General features: G+C 45.9%; 2 protein-coding genes across 29 annotated transcripts in view; one reads left to right on the top strand and one right to left on the bottom strand.

The window, feature by feature from the left end:
* LOC129852718 (CUGBP Elav-like family member 4) overlaps positions 1–19,653 on the top strand; it is a 189,368-nt gene that overhangs the window by 152,522 nt on the left and 17,193 nt on the right. For 4 of the 28 annotated variants that reach the window (XR_008759039.1, XM_055918371.1, XM_055918346.1 and 1 more), the window contains 7 exons: positions 815–1,003; positions 1,533–1,680; positions 11,164–11,346; positions 11,945–12,007; positions 12,521–12,601; positions 13,846–14,013; positions 18,164–18,313. Coding sequence is in view for 27 of the 28 variants with exons in the window: in XM_055918371.1 (XP_055774346.1) it covers positions 815–1,003; positions 1,533–1,680; positions 11,164–11,346; positions 11,945–12,007; positions 12,521–12,601; positions 13,846–14,013; positions 18,164–18,291 (960 nt within the window). In the remaining variant the exon portion in view is untranslated. The remainder of the gene's footprint in view (positions 1–814; positions 1,004–1,532; positions 1,681–11,163; positions 11,347–11,944; positions 12,008–12,520; positions 12,602–13,845; positions 14,014–18,163; positions 18,314–19,653) is intronic. The other 24 variants (XM_055918365.1, XM_055918361.1, XM_055918357.1 and 21 more) reach the window with 19 other exon arrangements.
* On the bottom strand, positions 7,335–9,984 carry LOC129852715 (general transcription factor II-I repeat domain-containing protein 2B-like). The gene is made up of 2 exons (XM_055918337.1): positions 7,951–9,984; positions 7,335–7,824 (listed from the first exon to the last, which is right to left on the bottom strand). Exons 1-2 carry the CDS (start codon positions 9,765–9,767, stop codon positions 7,818–7,820), a joined length of 1,824 nt encoding a protein of 607 aa, XP_055774312.1. The 5' UTR covers positions 9,768–9,984; the 3' UTR covers positions 7,335–7,817.

The raw sequence follows: 19,653 nt of genomic DNA, 5'->3' as shown, positions 1-19,653 counted from the left end.
CTTCCTAATATTGAGTTGCAGAACAGCCTCAATTCGTCGGGACGTGGACTCCACAACGTGTCGAAACCGTTCTACAGGGATGCTGGCCCATGTTGACTCCAATGCTTCCCACAGTTGTGTCAAGTTGGCTGGATGTCCTTTGGGTGGTGGATCATTCTTGATACACACAGGAAACTGTTGAGTGTGAAAAAACAGCAGTGTTGCAGTTCTTGACACAAACCGGTGTGCCTGGCACCTACTAACATACCCTGTTCAAAGGCACTTACATCTTTTGTCTTGCCCATTCACCTTCTGAGTGGCACACACACACAATCCATGTCTCAATCGTCTCAAGGCTTAAAAATCCTTCTTTAACCTGTCTCCTCCCCTTCATCTACACTGATTGAAGTGGGTTTAACAAGTGACATCAATAAGGGATCATAGCTTTTACCTGGATTCATCTGGTCTATGTCATGGAAAGGTGTTCTTAATGTTTTGTCCACTCAGTGTGTACACTAGTAGTCTAAAGTTCACTAAATCCACAGATCATCTACTATTCCCACTGTCTCTACACAGCTCAGATTGGAGTCATTTAAAATATGCACTAATATGCAATAGTCCGCTCAGACCTTGTGTGGTGTGTGTCTGGTGTTGTGTGGTGTGTGTCTGGTGTTGTGTAGTGTGTGTGGTCATGACTCAGTATGGTGTGTGTATGAGTAGGTGTGGTGTCCTGCGTTGAGGTGTGTGTGTGCGTAGTCATTGAGGTACGTGTCTTTACTGAGGGTGGTGTGTGTCTGTCCATTGCTGAGATGAGTGTTGTCTTGACTGATTGCAGTGTGCGTATCCCCAGGGGGCGTCCTCCAGCCTGGTGGTGAAGTTTGCCGACACGGACAAGGAGCGGACCCTGCGTAGGATGCATCAGATGGCGGGCCAGCTCGGCATCTTCAGCCCCATGACCATCCAGTTTGGGGCCTATGGCGCCTACTCTCACGCTGTAAGTCTCGGCTCCACGGGGGAGGAGACGGTGAGCTTTTACACTCTGCGCATGCGAGTCACGGCTCCTCCTGATAGCTTGCTATACACACTCTGTCTATCTACGTTCACACCTGAAGTTAACATCTCCTCAAGTTTGGAAACTGTAGAGTTTGCACTCACACTGTAACTAACAGCTCGCCCTGGCAGGTGAGAATCACCCACTCACGCACAGTAAAGCAGGCTGACTGACTGTCTGTCTGTCTGTCAGCTCTCTAGCTTCATCTCATTATATTGCGTTATCGGTTGTTTGTAATGAGCAGCAGCCCAGTAAAGCAGCAGTGCTGTTGAGTAGCAGGCCTCCAGGGCAACAGAGACCTGTCTATTCAACAACATGGCCAAGCAAACAGTGATGTGAAAGTAAACATGCCCCTTGTCCTGCGGCGATTTCACCCTGCCTCTCTCTCCCCGTCTCCCTTTCCCCCCCTCACCGTCTCCCTCCCTCTCTCTCGCTCTCTCCCACTGCCTCCCTCTCCCTCCTCTTTCCCTCGCCCACCCTTCCTCTCTCTTCAATGCCACAGCAGATGATGCAACAGCAAGCAGCGCTAATGGCGGCGACCCAGAACTCGTATCTGAACCCCATGGCAGCCATCGCTGCGGCACAAATGCAGCAAATGGCAGCTTTCAACATCAACGGTCTGGTGGCTGCCCCAATGACACCCTCCTCAGGTACAAATACACAGTCAGGACTGGACTCCCGTTCTTACCCAACCCTCCCTCCTACGTGCCTGTAATACTTCACCATATTCATTAGTGAGCCTTGTACAAGCCGTGCTAATGTAATGTATTCTGCTCTGGCTGTTAGTACATTACTTTAGACGTTATCAGGTTTCTTTTCATGTCTGTCTCATTTTAAAAGGGACAAAAAAACAGTCTGCCTTTTGGTAGTGCTGAATTCTAGAGAAAGAATAGTGTGCCCTTTTGGTAGTGGTGAAGTTAGAGATGACATTGCCAGAGTGACAGAGGGCCCTAAAGTAAGATAGAGAAGACGTGTTGTGAGTGAGGCATGATGGGTTATGATGTATGACATCCTCCGGCCCTCATTGGCCGCCACAGTGTAGGGCCTCTCTCTTTTTCTCTGTCTCTCTCACTCTCTCTCTCTCTCCCAGTCTCTCTCTCTCCCTCCATCTCTCTCTCTCTCTCAATTTAATTTCAATTCATTTCAATTAAGTGAAATAGATAATAAACAAAAGTAAAATCAACAATAAAAAATTACACTCACAAAAGTTCCAAAAGAATACAGACATTTCTAATGTCATATTTTGTCTATATACAGTGTTGTAATGATGTGCAAATAGTTAAAGTACACAAGAGAATATAAATCAACATAAATATGGGTTGTATTTACAATGGTGTTTGTTCTTCACTGGTTGCCCTTTTCTTCTGGCAACAGGTCACAAATCTTTCCGCTGTGATGGCACACTGTGGTATTTCACACAATAGATATGGGAGTTTATCAAAATTGGATTTGTTTTCGAATTCTTTGTGGGTCTGCGTAATCCGAGGAAAATATGTGTCTCTAATATGGTCATATATTTGGCAGGAGGTTAGGAAGTGCAGCTCAGTTTCCATCTAATTTTGTGGGCAGTGTGCACAAAGCCTGTCTTCTCTTGAGAGCCAGGCGTGCCTTCAGCGGTGTAACGATCGTCGTATAGAGGAGAAGGAGAAGACCTAAGTGCAGCGTGGTAAGTATTCATAATTCCTTTTAATGAATACGAATACTAGAACAAAAAAACAAAAACGATAAACAAACAGTTCTGCAAGGTGACATACACTAAACAGAAAACAATCACCCACCAACACAGGTGGGAACAGGCTACCTAAGTATGATTCTCAATCAGAGACAACGATAGACAGCTGCCTCTGATTGAGAACCATATCAGGCCAAACACACAGAAATACAAAACAAGGACAACATAGAACACCAGACATAGAATGCACACCCAAACTCACGCCCTGACCAATCAAAATAGAGACATAAAAAGGATCTCTACGGTCAGGGCGTGACAGTGCGGACTCCGGCCGCAAAACCTGAACCTATAGGGGAGGGTCTGGGTGGGCATTTCACCGCGGTGGCGGCTTTGGTGCGGGACGTGGACCCCGCTCCACCTTAGTCTTGGCCCACTTAGGTGGCGCCTCTGGAGCGGTGACCCTTACCGCCGACAGGCCCCGGACAGGAGGACGACTCTGGGTGCTCCGGACAGGAGGGCGACTCTGGCTGCTCCGGACAGGAGGGAGACTCTGGCTGCTCCGGACAGGAGGGAGACTCTGGCTGCTCCGGACAGGAGGGAGACTCTGGCTGCTCCGGACAGGAGGGAGACTCTGGCTCCTCCGGACAGGAGGGAGACTCTGGCTGCTCCGGACTGAAGCCCGTCGCTGGAGGCTCCGTACTAGAGGGCGTCGCTGGAGGCTACGGACTAGGGGGCGTCGCTGGAGGCTCCGGACTAGGGGGCGACGCTGGAGGCTCCGGACTAGAAGGCGTTGCTGGAGGCTCCAGACTGACGTCCTTCATTGGAGGCCTCGTGCCATAACTCCTCACTGGAGGTTTCGTGCCATGGATTATCACTGGAGGCTTCGTGCCTTGGATTATCACTGGAGGCTTCGTGCCATGGATCATCACTGGAGGCTTTGTGCCATGGATCATCACTGGAGGCTTCGTGCCATAACTCCTCACTGGAGGTTTCGTGCCATGGATTATCACTGGAGGCTTCGTGCCTTGGATTATCACTGGAGGCTTCGTGCCATGGATCATCACTGGAGGCTTTGTGCCATGGATCATCACTGGAGGCTTCTTGCCATGGATCATCACTGGAATGGAGAGACACACAGGAGGCCTGGCTCTGGGAGAAGGCACAGGACTCACCAGGCTGGAGAGACATGCAGGAGAGTTAGAGCTTAGCACAGGCACAGGACTCACCAGGCTGGGGAGACATGCAGGAGGCCTTGTCCTTGGCCGAGGCACCGGATACACTGGGCCGTGGAGGCACACTGGAGGTCTCGAGAAAAAAGCCTGCACAACCCGTCCTGGCTGTATGGTGACTTTGGCCCTGCACCTGCGGGGCGCAGGCACAGGACGCACTGGGCTGTGCAGACGCACTGGAGACACAGTGCGCAAAGCTGGCGAAGGATAACCCGGGCCGAGGAGACGCACTGGAGACCAGATGCGCTGAGCCGGCATCATCCCTCCTGGCTCGATGCCCACTCTAGCCCGGCAGATACGAGGAGCTGCGATGTACCGCACCAGGCTATGAACACGTACTGGAGACACTGTGCGCTCCACCGCATAGCACGGTGCCTGACCAGTACGACGCTCACCACGGTAAGCACTGGGAGTTAGCTCAGGTCTCCTACCTGACTCCGCCAATCTCCCCGTGTTCCCCCCCCCCAAAAAAATCTGGGTCTGCCTCTCGTGCACTTTTCCTCGAGCCAACTCCTCCTAGCGTCGCTATGCGTCGCTATCAGCTGCCTCTGATTGAGAACCATATCAGCCCAAACACACAGAAATACAAAACAAGGACAACATAGCACACCAGACATAGAATGCCCACCCAAACTCACGCCCTGAACAACCAAAATAGAGACATAAAAAGGATCTCTACGGTCAGGGCGTGACAAGCGGCCTTTCTCAGTAGCAAGCCTATGCTCACTAATTCTGTACACAGTCAAATATTTCCTTGATTTAGGGTCAGTCACAGTGGTCAGGTACCAAATAGCCTTTTAGTTTGCTCTGTTTTTTTGTAAATTCTTTCCAATGTGTCAAGTAATTCTATTTTTGATTTCTCATGCTTTGGTTGGGTCTAATTGTGTTGCTGTCCTGGGGCTCTGTGGGGTCTGTTTGTGTTTGTGAACAGAGCCCCAGGACCAGCTTGCTTAGGGGGCTCTTCTCCAGGTTAATTTCTCTGTAGGTGATGACTTTGTTATGGAAGGTTTGGGAATCGCTTCCTTTTAGGTGGTTGTAGAATTTAACGACTCTTTTCTGGATTTTGATAATTAGCGGGTATCGGCCTAATTCTGCTCTGCATGCATTATTTGGTGTTTTACGTTGTACGCTGAGGATATTTTTGCAGAATTCTGCATGCAGTCTCAATTTGGTGTTTGTCCCATTTTGTGAATTCTTGGTTGGTGAGTAGACTACATACCTCACAACCATAAAGGGCAATGGGTTCTATAACTGAGTCAAGTATATATTTTTTACCCCCTTTTTCTCCCCAATTTAGTGGTATCCGTAGTTACTGTATTGTCTCATCGCTACAACTCGCGCACGGACTCGGGCGAGGCGAAGGTCAAGAGCCATGCGTCCTCCAAAACACAACCCAACCAACCTGCACTGCTTCTTAACACAGCGCGTATCCAACCCGGAAGCCAGCCGCACCAATGTGTCAGAGGAAACACCGTACACCTAGCGACCTGGTCAGCGTGCACTGCGCCTGGCCCGCCACAGGAGTTGCTAGTGCGCGATGAGACAAGGATATCCCTGCCTGCCAAGCCCTCCCTAACCCGGACGACGCTGGGCCAATTGTGCGCTGCCCCATGGGCCTCCCGGTCGCGGCCGGCTGTGACAGAGCCTGGGCTCAAACCCAGAGTCTCTAGTGGCACAGCTAGCACATGCAGTGCCTTAGACCACTGCACCACCCGGGAGGACCGAGTCAAGTATTTTTTGACAGATCCTAATTTGTATGTCGAATTTTATGGTCCTTTTCATGGCATAGAAGGCCCTTCTTGCTTGTCTCTCAGATCGTTCATAGCTTTGTGGAAGTTACCTGTGGCACTGATGTTTTGGCCGAGGTATGTATAGTTGTTTTGTGTGCCTTAGGGCAACGATGTCTAGATGGAATTTGTATTCGTAGTCCTGGCAACTGGACCTTTTTTGGAACACCATTATTTTTGTCTTACTGGGATTTACTGTCAGGGCCCAGGTCTGACAGAATCTGTGCAGAAGACCTAGGTGCTGCTGTAGGCCCTCCTTGGTTGGGGACAGAAGAACCAGATCATCAGCAAATAGTAGACATTTGACTTCAGATTCTAGTAGGATGAGGCCGGGTGCTAATAGTGCCATAGCCAATTCCTTGATATATATGTTGAAGAGGGTGGGGCTTAAGCTGCATCCCTGTCTCATCCCACGGCCCTGTGGAAAGAAATGTGTGTGTCTTTTGCCAATTTTAACAGCACACTTGTTGTTTGTGTACATGGATTTTATAATGTGAATACGTGGTCTGTCGTACGGTAATTTGGTAAAAAGCCAATTTGACATTTTCTCAGTACATTGTTTTCGCTGAGGAAATGTATGAGTCTGCTGTTAATTATATTGCAGAGGATTTTCCCAAGGTTGCTGTTGACACATATCCCACAGTAGTTATTGGGGTCAAATTTGTCTCCACTTTTGTGAATTGGGGTGATCAGTCCTTGGTTCCAAATATTGGGGAAGATGCCAGAGCTGAGGATGATGTTAAAGCCAATTGGAATTTGTGGTCTGTATATTTTATCATTTCATTTAGGATACCATCAACCCCACAGGCCTTTTTGAGTTGTAGGGTTTGTATTTTGTCCTGTAGTTCATTCAATGTAATTGGAGAGTCCAGTGGGTTCTGGTAGTCTTTAATAGTTGATTCTAAGATTTGTATTTGATCATGTATATGTTTTTGCTGTTTGTTCTTTGTTATAGAGCCAAAAAGATTGGAGAAGTGGTTTATCCATACATCTCTGTTTTGGATAGATAACTCTTTGTGTTGTTTCCAATTTTCCCAGGAGTGGTTAGATTCTATGGATTCTTCAATTACATTGAGCTGATTTCTGACGTGCTGTTCCTTATTTTTCCGTAGTGTATTTCTGTATTGTTTTAGTGATTCACCGTAGGGAAGGCTCAGGTTAAGGGTCTCTATGTTTTTGGTTGGATAGGTTTCTCCATTTCTTTCTTATGTTTTTGCATTCTTCATCAAACCATTTGTCATTGTTGTTAATTTTCTTTGGCTGTCTGCTTGAATTTTTTAGATTTGATAGGGAAGCTGAGAGGTCAAATATACTGTTTAGGTTTTCTACTGCCAAGTTTACACCTTTCTACTGTCTAGAAGGGATTGAATTTGTTGTTGCCTAATTGTTTTTTGGAAGATTTCCACACTACTTTCCTTCCTTCTATAGCATTTATTAATATTATTCAGTTCCTTTGGCTTTGATGCCTCATGATTGAACATAGCTCTGTTCATGTAGAGCAGGGGTGTCAAACTCATTTTCACCGAGGGCCACATCAGCATAATGGCTGTCCTCAAAGGGCCAGATGTAACTTATAAATGTAATCGAATGTAATGTAAAATAAATGTAACTCCTCCTTAATGTTAAATAACTCATTATTTATTATAACTTATTCAAGTGACAATTACAGTTGCATAGAAAATATATGTTTGCTTGTAGCTCTAACATAAATCCTTTTAAATTTTGTCAGCTTATGAAAACCCACATAACTCCATTAATGAAGGATCAAACTGTCCAAGTGAATAAAGAAAAATAACATAAAACTTAGCTGCAAAGAACATGTATGACACATGTAGCATTTTACAAAAAAAGGCTGCACACAGCCGTGCACCCAACTGATGGTTTGATGACAATTTGTCTGCATACACACATAAACCTGCAAACATTAAATAATTACTACAGCAGCTACACATAAATAATATGTAATCAACTAAAAATACCAAAATAAAGGTTGACTCAGTTCACAACTATATTGGTCAAGTTTTTCGGTTAGTCTTTGATGAGGAGATGCTGCCTGTCCTTGAACACACCAAGTGGATTCTCTCTCTACTATCGATTGATCATGTTCTGAAAATGATAAACACAAAACAAAATGCAAGCACAATCATTAAATTGCACACAGTTTAACTGTTCTTCTTCTTGGTTGAATTACATTTTATTATATTTTAATTAAGTTTAAAAAAAAATGCTTGCCTGTGTGTTTTCTGACCAGATGTCTGACACCGTTTTCCCGTTACCAGTGTGTCAATGTCTGGTTTTAGGTCCTGTGCTGAGGCAATGCGTAGAACAGCATGGAGGTTGTCATCCGTGAGGCGTGATCTGTGCTTGTTTTTGTTCAGATTCATTATGGAAAAAAACTGTTCGCACAGATAGGTGCTCCCAAACATGGACAGAACACGGGCAGCATGAAGTCGAAGCTGTGGCATCAAACCAGGAGGCAGCAGACGGTAAAAGTCCTGGATTGTAGCATCCTGAAACTTTGCTCTCAGGCCACTGTCGCTTTGAAGCTCAATTAGCTCCATCTGAAGGTGTTGGGGTGCAGTGCAGACATCGGTGGTGAAAGGATTGGCAAAGATGTCAAAGCCAGACTGTTGTGCTCTGAAGTCAGAGAAGCGCCGATCAAACTCAGTCTTTAACCAGCTCAGTTTGGTAGCCAACTGAGCACATGAAAAAGTCTCGGGAAATGAGGCTGACATGCTCTGACAAACAGGAAAGTGAACAAGATTGTCCTGTTTCACTTGCCACATCCATAAGTCCAATTTACGCTGGAAAGCCGTGATCGTGTCGGACATCTGCGTGATGACTTGTTTGCGTCCCTGCAGCTTCTGATTCAGCTGGGCGAGATGGTCGGTTATGTCACACAACACAGCAAAGTCACACATCCACTTTGGATCTGATAGTTCAGACATGAGTTTTCCTTTACTCTGCATAAAAAGAGCAATGTCTTTCCTGAGCTCGAAAAATCGCTTGAGGACTTTGCTCCTACTCAGCCACCGCACTTCTGTATGGTACAGCACATCCCCGTGTTCCGAGCCCATCTCCAGCAAAAACTGCTGGAACTGACGGTGATTCAGGCCACGCGCCCGAATGAAGTTCACTGTTTTCATGACTGTGGTCACAATGTCCTCCATCCCCAGCACCTTCCCACACAAAGCTTCTTGATGGATAATGCAATGATACGTTATCAAAGGCGTGTGACAGTTCATTTTTTGCATTTTCCCCTTCATTAGTCCAACCAAGCCCACTTTTCCTCCACACATTGCCGGTGCACCGTCTGTAGTTAATCCTACCAAGTTTTCCCACTGCAATGCATTTTTACTTACGGACTTCTCTACCGCATCAAAAATGTTCTGTCCCGTCGTGGTCCCATGCATTGCAGCCACATCCAACAGCTCCTCAGTGATAGAGAGGTCCGACTTTACGCCTCTAATAAAAATTGATAACTGCGCTGTGTCCGTGTTATCTGTGCTTTCATCAACAGCTAATGAAAAAGCTGTGTAGCTGCGTGTCTCCTCGGCCAGCTGTGTTGTAAGATTTTCTGCTAGTTCCTTCACTCGGTCGACGATGGTGTTTCTTGATAAACTGACATTTTTAAAAGTCTGTAACTGGTCGGGACACACCTGCTCACAGACCTTCAGCATGCACTGCTTCAAAAACGCTCCCTCTGAAAAAGACTTGGAAGCGTGGGCGATTTCTTCAGCCACAATGAAGCTAGCTTTCACCGCGGCCTCGTTTTTGGCTGTGGATTTCATGAACAAACTCTGCTGCGACCGCAGTTTGCCTTTTAATTCTTGGGCAATTTGTTGCTTTTCTTGAAGGCTAGCTTTAGCGTACTTAGCTCCGTGTTTGGTGTCAAAATGTCGACGCAGATTGTACTCTTTGACAACCGACACCGCCTCGTAACACAAAAGACATACCGGTCTTTCTCCTTGAAGCGCAAACAAGTATTCGCCTTCCCATCTTTCTTGAAACAGTCTTCCGTCTGCATCAACTTTTCTCTTTCTGGACATTTTGGGATCATTATTTATATCTCAATTCCACTCGTTGGCATGGACACTGCCGTGGCTAGCGTAGTCGAAAGGCATTGTGGGAATGTAGTTTTTGGTCAAAGCACGCTCTTAATTTATTTTTTGGTATTTATTTTTAGACACTCAAAACTTTTAAGCTCTCGCGGGCCACATAAAATGACCTGGCGGGCCACATCTGGCCCGCGGGCCTTGAGTTTGACACATGTGATGTAGAGTGTGACTTTGCTGTGATCTGATAGGGGTGTCAGTGGACTGACTGTGAATGCTCTGAGAGATTTTGGGTTAAGGTCAGTGATAAAGTATTCTACAGTACTACTGCCAAGAGATGATCTATATGTGTACCTACCATAGAAGTCCCCTCAAAGCCTACCAATGATTGCGTCCGACAGAGCTGCAGGCCTTGTGACCCGTTTTTGTTGGTTATGTTGTTGTAGTTGTGTCTGTGGGGCATATGGGGGAGGAAATGCTGTCACCTCCAGGTAGGTGTTTGTCCCCCTGTGTGCTGAGAGTGTCAGGTTCTTGTCCATTTCTGGCATTTAGGTCGCCACAGACTAGTACATGTCCCTGGGCCTGAAAATGGTTGATCTCCGCCTCTAGGATGGAGAAGCTGTCATCGTTAAAGTATGTGGATTCTATTGGAGGGATATAGGTAGCACACATGAGGACATTTTTCTCTGTTGAGATAATTTCCTTATTAATTTCTAGCCAGATGTAAAATGTTCCTGGTTTGAGAAATTTAATAGAGTGGGTTAGGTCTCTCTCTCTTTCTTTCTCTCTCTCTCTCTCTGTCTCTCCCTCTCTCTCTCTCACGGGCAACTGTTTGTGTGTTTCCGGGAACACGGCCAATCTGATGACTTTGAATGCAAAGTCCTTGACTATACAATATACGAGCAAAGATTTGTGGGAGATAATCCTGGACCTGAGTTTGACCTGTCTTCCTGGCCCTTGTCGTGAAGAGCTTTGATGGCTCGACACTAAGTAGGCTGACTGGCCCAAGACAGGGGCTCCACGCATCTCTCTAAATGAATTAAATAAAGTGGCTCAGTCACCTCTGCATCCATCCGCCATCTGTAATCCACAAAGCCTACATACACCCAGGTAATGCCTTTCAAATTTAATCCTACATGACTTAAATGCCCTTCACCGGGATTAGGGAGAAGAATAATATTCCATCTGGCACAAAACGAGAGAGCATGGACAAGGTGACAAACCTGAAATGTGGCCAGGGGGAGAGGCTGAGGCCACTAACAGACAGAGAGGCCCCAGCCCCAGTGTCCAATTAGACGCTGGTCAGAGAGATGCTGCAGACTGTGGAGTGTGAACCATGTCCACCATGGCCTGTGGTCCCAGTAATGAAACAGGGTTGCTCTATTTACAGGCACCAGCACGCCGCCGGGTATCAATGCCACGGCCGTGCCCAGCCTAGCAGCGCCCATGGGGGTCAACGGGTTCGCATCCCTCCCGCCCCAGACCAACGGTCAGCCTACCAACGAGCCAATCTACACCAATGGGATCCACCCCTACCCAGGTGAGACAGCCAATGGGATTCACCTCTACTCAGGTGAGCCAATCTAACAGCAGTTTCATTCTTTTGACATGTAGCCTTTTCTTAACTAGGATAAAACCATTATATACTGTATGATATTTTTGTCGAGGGAGACCTGGCAAGATAGTCTTAGGTGACTGCCATACCGCAATCAGTATAGGAGTGTGACGGTGGTTGTGAGAGTCAATTATGAGTTTAAAGACGGTTTAAGAAAAGCAAGCTGAGCTTTCATGATGAGCGAGTCAATGCATCCATCAGTGCATTATGGTTAATATGATGAGCCTAAAAAGCTTCTTAATGCTGTATGCTCCTGATGATTCCTGAACAACTGACACATCACCATGCACTTGACTCCTTGATGCATTATGTAAGGCAGCTGCAGTGATAATGAACCACAAAGCAGTTTTTTGGCATGTTGTTAATATTTGATGCAAACATCTGGGGGGGGCGAACAGAAATTTTGAAGAACTGTGAAATATGACAACTCGAATCTATGTGTGACTCCACCCTCTGTCTCTCTCTCCCTCTCTTTCTCTCTCTCCATCTCTCTTGTATTTCTTTCTCTCTCTCTCCCTTTCTCTCTCTCTGTCGCTCTCTCTTTCTCTCTCTACAGCACAGAGCCCTACGGTGACTGACCCTCTCCAGCAGGCTTACGCCGGTGTGCAGCACTACGCAGGTGACCTCCCTCTCCTCACTCCTCTCCTCCATCTCTTTCTCTCCCTCTCTCCCTCTCTGTCACTCTAGCAGACACTATGGCTGCTAAAGATAGCCCAGAGGACTGGCCAATTTTCTCCAGGATTAGGAAGCTTTACATTAGGATTTGAACGGATTTCCAGTGGACTTGATTATACACCCACACAAAAATCTTAATTCCAAAAGTACCCTGAGAACTGTGTTCCGGACACCCCTCTACATGATTGTGATATAGATAGACAGACACTAAGACCTCTCTTCTTTAACCATCTATCCGGATAGGAATAGACTCTCATTCCTGTCCTGATATGTCCCTGTTTAGACAGTGCATTCCCTTTGTGTAGTGAGCCACAATGAAAATTAGCTCGGGCTCCAAGCCATAATGCAATTTATTTTTTCAATGTCTGGAGGACGTGAACAATAGAATCATGATTTAAGTTGTCGCAAATGAAGATGTAACATCCCACTCTGGCTCTTCTCCTTCTCTTTGCAACAGCAGCCTACCCTGCCGCATATGCACCAATCAGTCAAGCATTCCCCCAGCAACCCGCCATCATCCCCCAGCAACAGAGAGAAGGTAAGAGCTAGCGGGAGCGACCACCCAAGAAAAAAGGTGATAATTACCATGTTATATTGTAATGTACGGCTGCGTTGAATTAGCCAGGGAGAGGAAACACTGGGCTGGAAAATGGGAGAAAAAGAGAGCTTCATTTAAAGGAGTTTAACATTAGCAGGCAGCAAGATGGAAAAGTTACTCTGTCATTATTCAAAAACTGGACTAATTCAAACTCGCAGTGTTCGACTGGTTAATCAGTCCATTACAATGTGTTTAAGATGTTATAAATATTCATTAGATGAATTAGCTGCATGCAAAATCATTTATTAACATGCCTAGTTTAGTGTTAGTACCACAGCATTAAATGTAATAAGCATAGGATATGCTGTAATGGTAAATCACTCTTTTGTCAGATATAATTATTCATTGATGTTATTGTACAGCATGTGATGGTTATGAATATGATTATTAGTCAACGTGGAAAATCAGAAATTACTCTAAATGTTCTAACATTGCATAAGAGGAATAATTGTATTGCAGTGTGTTTTGCCAAGCATTGTGGTCTACCTGCCCCCATCCTTGAGTTAAAGGAAGCTTGCATTAGGGTTATGTGACTGCTATACTTAAGCCACAGAGTTGCTCCTCCTCCTGACAGTGTGTCAGCCCCACTAGCCTGTCTCTGACTCAGATCTGAATCCTTCCCTCTCTGGCTGTTGGCTGGTCTCCCAGTCTGCCTACCCCAGTCTGCAGCCTCCAGGAGACTGCAGCCGCAGCAGCCCCCATTTCATGAGACACACCTAAACTAACAAACAGGCAGAATAAAGCCACAAGCTCAGACTGTAAAACCACAGCTCTCTATCATACTGTGTGTGTCCTCTATCTGGGCCAGGGAGAGTCAGTCAGCAGCAGCCTCTTATCAGCCTTCTCACCAGCCACAGACTCATCTCGTCATGCTATCATCCCCGAGCAATGAGACAGGGAACAATCCATGCAGCCGCTAGCACAGCCCACCAAGCAGCCCACATCTCTCTCTCTCTCTCTCTCTCTCTCTCTCTCTCTCTCTTTCTCTCTCTAGTCTATTCCTCTCCTCATCAGAAGGCCATGTACAGTATGTGGCATCTGGGTGTGTGTGGAGACTGAAGCGAGATTGGGAGCCAGTCAGTCCTGTCCTACTGGCAGCTAGTAATTGGGGCAGACACTGGGCTTGTGTCATCATGCATGCTCTGCCTGTCCTCTCCTTCTATTTCCCCATGTAACCTCTATAGTCTGTTGTTGTTATTTCCCACCAGGCCCGGAAGGCTGCAACCTGTTTATTTACCATCTGCCCCAGGAGTTTGGAGACGCAGAATTAATGCAAATGTTCCTGCCTTTCGGCAACGTCATCTCCGCCAAAGTCTTCGTGGACCGGGCGACCAATCAAAGCAAGTGTTTTGGTGAGTCAGTGTGTCAAAGCTGTCATCTCTGCGGAGAAAAAAAAGAATCGGATGAGAAGTCGATTGTGATGTTTGGCAATCTTCTCATGTGCCACTTTGGATTCTGCATTTAGTTGTATTTTCCTTTATTCCCTGTGTCTATCCTAATCAAGTTGCAATTAACATTTTAAAAGTGGCGTTACATGCGAGTGAGCAGGGAGGAGAGGGTGATGAGGGGGATGCGTGCTTCGCTCCTTAAGTTCAACTCATCAGCAGATGCTTATGAGACGCTCGGAGCGGGTGAGAGTGGAGCAGGGGCGATTTGTTTCTAACTACCTCCAGCTTAAGCCCACAGCTCCCCAAGTTCAAGTACATGTCTATTACCATGTAGCTAGACATGCAGTATAGGGGAATATAGTCACCATAAGCCCAGTCCTTCTGGCTATTAGCGTTTCACCTTCAACAAACATACTATAAAACCATGGTTCCCCAGCCTCCATAGACAGCCCCTAGAGACCCAGCCTCCCAGCCTCCATAGATAGCCCCTAGAGACCCAGCCTCCCAGCCTCCTATCCAACACCTTCCTCCCACACAGCCTGTAGGGATGAGACTGGGTGGTGGTAGAGGATGTGCAGGTGGACTGTGTGATCTTCAGGAGATAATAATAGACCTGTTTGAGCCCTAGACAGCAGCACCCACGAGATGAGGAGCTGGACTGCAGAAACGGACCACTGGCCTCCTATATGGGCTGTCTAGCATGAGAATAGCATGTCTATCACTACTCTATGAGGAAGAACAAAGAGGCTGTGACCTCACGCATCTCACCATTATTTTCCCATGCAGCTATTAATTAAGATCTCGGCTGAAAAACAATCATTTAACCTCTCATTTTTTCTCCTTCCTTTTTATAGTCTGAGCCCCGGGGCTCTTGTGAGAGACATTAACAAATTAGACAGAAGATGCTATGCATTAAGTGAACAAAATGATTACTCTCCTGCAGCAACAGGGGAAGCAATTTGATCCCTCTTCAGTTCAAAATGGGAGATGAAATATTCCGATGCACATTAGATGCAACACACACACATACACACAATGCATGTGCACAGACATATACATGCGTAATGTGTGTGTGTGGGTGTGTGTGTGTGTGTGTGTGTGTGTGTGTGTGTGTGTGTGTGTGTGTGTGTGTGTGTGTGTGTGTGTGTGTGTGTGTGTGTGTGTGTGTGTGTGTGTGTGTGTGTGTGTGTGTGTGTGTGTGTGTGTGTGTGTGTGTGTGTGTGTGTGTGTGTGTGTGTGTGTGCGCACACGCCTTATGATTCTCAGTGATTGACAATAGGCAATGAGCCAATGTCATCATTATGGAATCCAGGGTAGTAATTGACTTACTGAGATGAGGCAAAGTCACAGTTTAAAAAGTGACATCGTCAAAGTGAAAAAGAGTGTTCCAAACACAACATTCCATACACATTAAGACCGATTCCATGGCAATTGAGCATACATTGACATAATCTCTGGTAATTGTTAGCTGTTGGTGTTAATTATCATCTTCAGAATATCAGATGTGCAGCTGACGAAGATGGTGGATCCGTCACTGAACGACCAGCTGACCCAAATGAGTTTGTTGAGTAAAAGCACAGCAAGATCTTAAAAGACTGGCTTTAGAGTGGGATGTTGAGTTTCTGGCTGTTTCAAGGTCTTAGTCTGGGGTCTGTTGGGATACCCTGTTATTTTAATCCTCCATGTTTAGTTACTCAATATTGACATTTAAGGATGATCAAAACTCACCTCTCTAAGTGGTATTAGTGGAGCAAAAAATGGATTTTAGAAGGTCCTCTGAAAGCACTGCATACACACTCGCAGACTAACACTTACCATTGAAATAGATGATCCTCTGTTTTTAGAGGAACAGCAAGCAGCACTCCATTGTTTGGTCGGCTTAAAGTGGGAGCAGTCCCCTTCAAGACGTTTCACAACGTCCGTCAGCATCTAGCTGTGCAGATCCCTACAGCTTAGACACTAAGTCACCGCACCCAAGAGTCATGCAGAGCTGTAGAATGATAAGACTGTGGTCTTTGTCAGTACTCCACTCTCACCTGCAAATCAAAACCTTGTCCGTAATACCCTACAATGATTTTACGGAGGAATGAACATCGTTTTTTCAGCTGACGAGCTGCGAGGGAACATGAAATGATGATTCATACATGACAGTTTTCCATCTCCTCTCATAAAGGCTGTTTGGGGTGTTTTACATTGTGCTGTGCAATGAATGTGTCCCAGTCAAGTGCTGCTAGTCCTTCTGAAGTGTACAGTGCTGTATAAAACATCATAATAAACCTGGCAGCTGACTGATTTACATGGTGTAAAGGGGGCCAGGATTTACCACGCTTCTAGTCTGCTCTTTTCTTTGTCCTCTCTTTCTTCACCATCTTCTTCTTCCCCCTTTTCCCCTTCCTGACAATCACCTTTTGGGGTTGGGATGTAAATGCAAGGTTGAGATTGATGAGAGCGGGATGTGAGGGGGATCGCTGCTGTCTGACAGGCCCTTCCCTGCTCAGTTTGTTTAAAGGGTTTGTAAAAGCAGGAGCCTTATCTCTTCCCACCTGAAAAAAGCCTGCCCTCTCCCTCAAAATTAAACTGGACCCATAGCAACGTGATCAAATCAGCTGGCAAGCGGAAAATTCAGGCCGTCAATCACGGAGGTGTCTGATAAGAGCAGGCAGGAGTCCTAGTGTGGAAAGCTCCGGGCTCATTCCGCCCCAACACCCAGGTGATAACTCAGAGTACATGCAGGGCAGGGGAGAGGAGAGGCTGGCACCTCTATTCACAGGCAGGGGAGAGGAGAGGCTGGCACCTCTATTCACAGGCAGGGGAGAGGAGAGGCTGACACCTCTATTCACAGGCAGGGGAGAGGAGAGGAGGGCACCTCTATTCACAGGCAGGGGAGAGGAGAGGATGGCACTTCTATTCACAGGCAGGGGAGAGGAGAGGCTGGCACCTCTATTCACAGGCAGGGGAGAGTAGAGGCTGACACCTTTATTCACAGGCAGGGGAGAGGAGAGGAGAGACTGACACTTTTACTCACAGGCATAGGAGAGGAGAGGCAGACACCTTTACTCACAGGTAGGGGGGAGGTGAGACTGACAGCTTTATTCACAGGCTGGGGAGAGGAGAGGAGAGACTGACACTTTTACTCACAGGCATAGGAGAGGAGAGGCAGACACCTTTACTCACAGGTAGGGGGGAGGTGAGACTGACACCTTTACTCACAGGCAGGGGAGAGGTGAGACAGACATCTTTACTCACAGGCAGGGGAGAGGAGAGGAGACTGACACCTTTACTCACAGGCAGGAGAGAGACACCTCTACTCATGGCACCCTCCACCTTCCCACACCTACACCCAGTACGCCCCGCCCTGAACCTGGCACCATGCTCCAACCCTGCTCCTCTTACTATACACACACACACACAAACATACACTTTCACTTCCACCTTGCTATGCTTAGAGACGTACAGATGTAGGATCTTAATTTGAACCAGTTTGCTACAGCAGGAAAATAATCCTGCAGCTGCAGGAAATGTGAATTATTATGTGGATTATAATTAATGGAGATTTGTGTGCGGGTTGATACATTTTTCAAAAGGGAATATCATTTCTGAAATTTCAAAGTGGAAATTACAAATTTCAGAAGCCTTTTAAACCTTAAATACAATACAAGTTTTACAATTCCTGCATTGCAGTTCTCCTGAAATAGGGTAATCAAATTAAGATCCTACATCTGTACAGACCAACGCTCATACACACAGATGTTCTCTGTCAGATTCTCAAACACACAGAAAACAAAACCTCACACGCAGCGTGACACTCCTTTTCATCTCATCTGCTACTCCGTTGTTCAAATTACACCCTCTGACTTCTAACACTCTTCAATTAGGAGCTTTTTGATATCTATGTCATTAACCATTTCGTTATTTTGTGTAATCATGTTTTTATTTCAGGGAATTTCAATTTACCTCCTGAATAGAGAAAATGAAGACCCATTGTTGTTGCATTGTTGGAAGCTAAAAAGGGGTCTCTCTCTTTCTTCCCCTTTTCATTATTTCTTTCTCCGCCTCTCCCCATCTCTCCTTCACTCTGTCTCTCTCTCTCTCTCCCTCCTTCTTTGTGTCCCAGGCTTTGTGAGCTTTGATAACCCGTCCAGTGCCCAGGCGGCTATCCAGGCCATGAATGGTTTTCAGATAGGCATGAAGCGGCTGAAGGTGCAGCTGAAGCGGCCAAAGGATGCCAACCGACCTTACTGACCCCTCTGCCGTCCACATCCAGGTAAGAGCAGACGCCATGCTATACCCACATTCATGCCCAGAGCCAGGGTTGAATGGCAGACAGCCTCTCAGGGTGCTGGCCAATGAGGAGAGAGTAGGAGGGGCAGTGGGCTGACATGTCTGACTCCCCCCAGCTAAACTCCAATCGCACGATGAGGGCTACTGCATACCTAAACATGTTATTTTGGTTGTATACGTTAGACTACACATCATTGCAACATAAGACCAGTACATGTGTTTCCATTGTATATTTCCATGAACAATTTGTAAATCATATTTGTATGTTTTACAATGGCCTCACCAAAGTGAAGGGATTGCAATAATGGCATATACAATATAATGTGTAATGGAAATGATAAATGCTACCTTCATTTCTTGTCAGATAGCATTTGAATAAAGACATGTAGCACTCATTGAAAGGAGGCTGTCTGAGCAGACTGCCTGAGGAGAGGAGAAGAGAGGAGGAATGACTTTGATGTAACACGTTGATGAGGGACAAGTGGAGAATGTCCTGAACAATGATGAGGACAGGCTAGTCATTATGACATCCTCAGTGTGTCTCTAACAACAGCCATTTGTGTGTGTGTGTGTGTGAGATGATGGGGGTAAGTCTGTATGGGTTTGGTCTCCTGCCGTTCTAACTGCTCAGTATGTGTGTATTCTTCTCATTGTTAGAGCAACACATTGTCTGTAAGTGTGTAGTGTTCACTGTTCATCCCATGTACTCTCCTGTCAGGTCCAGTCCAGGCTCTACCTGATTTTACGTTGTTTCTTGATTTGTTTTGGGGGTAAATAAATTGAATGTGAGACCACTTTCACTGAAAAGCACACAAAATGTAATACATCATTTTGAATCCAGAAATATGCCCTTAGATGTAGGTGTAGATACTTTAAAAGAGGATAAATCATCTATAAATTATATTTAGAGATTGACTGAAAGTTTTGTATTACCAACGTAATAACCTCAAACTTAGGATTTAAAAAGACCATTCTTCTCCACTCTTCTACTAACTCAGTAATTCTGCCGACAATTTCTGGGTCTTAAAGAATTTATAAATGACTAAAGGTACTCAATGTACATACCAACATCATAGCATACAATGCATGGACAAAATCCAATTATTTAGAGTGTGACTGTGTTAGTTTGAGATGTAAAATATGCCATTTGGCCTGGTCTTATCTTTGTGAATACAGTGCAGCACTCTAGTCTTTTACCCTATAAATGTTCTCTGACTGAAAAGCCTCTCAGAACTGCTTCAAAAAGAAAAATAAAGGCCATTATTTTATTTCTTTTTGAAGGTTCCATTTTTATCTCTATATTTCCAATTGTATTTGTTGATT

The sequence above is a fragment of the Salvelinus fontinalis genome, chromosome 4 (genome assembly GCF_029448725.1).
Source record: "Salvelinus fontinalis isolate EN_2023a chromosome 4, ASM2944872v1, whole genome shotgun sequence".
NCBI lineage: Eukaryota > Metazoa > Chordata > Actinopteri > Salmoniformes > Salmonidae > Salvelinus > Salvelinus fontinalis.
This window is presented reverse-complemented; position numbering and strand designations above follow the sequence as displayed.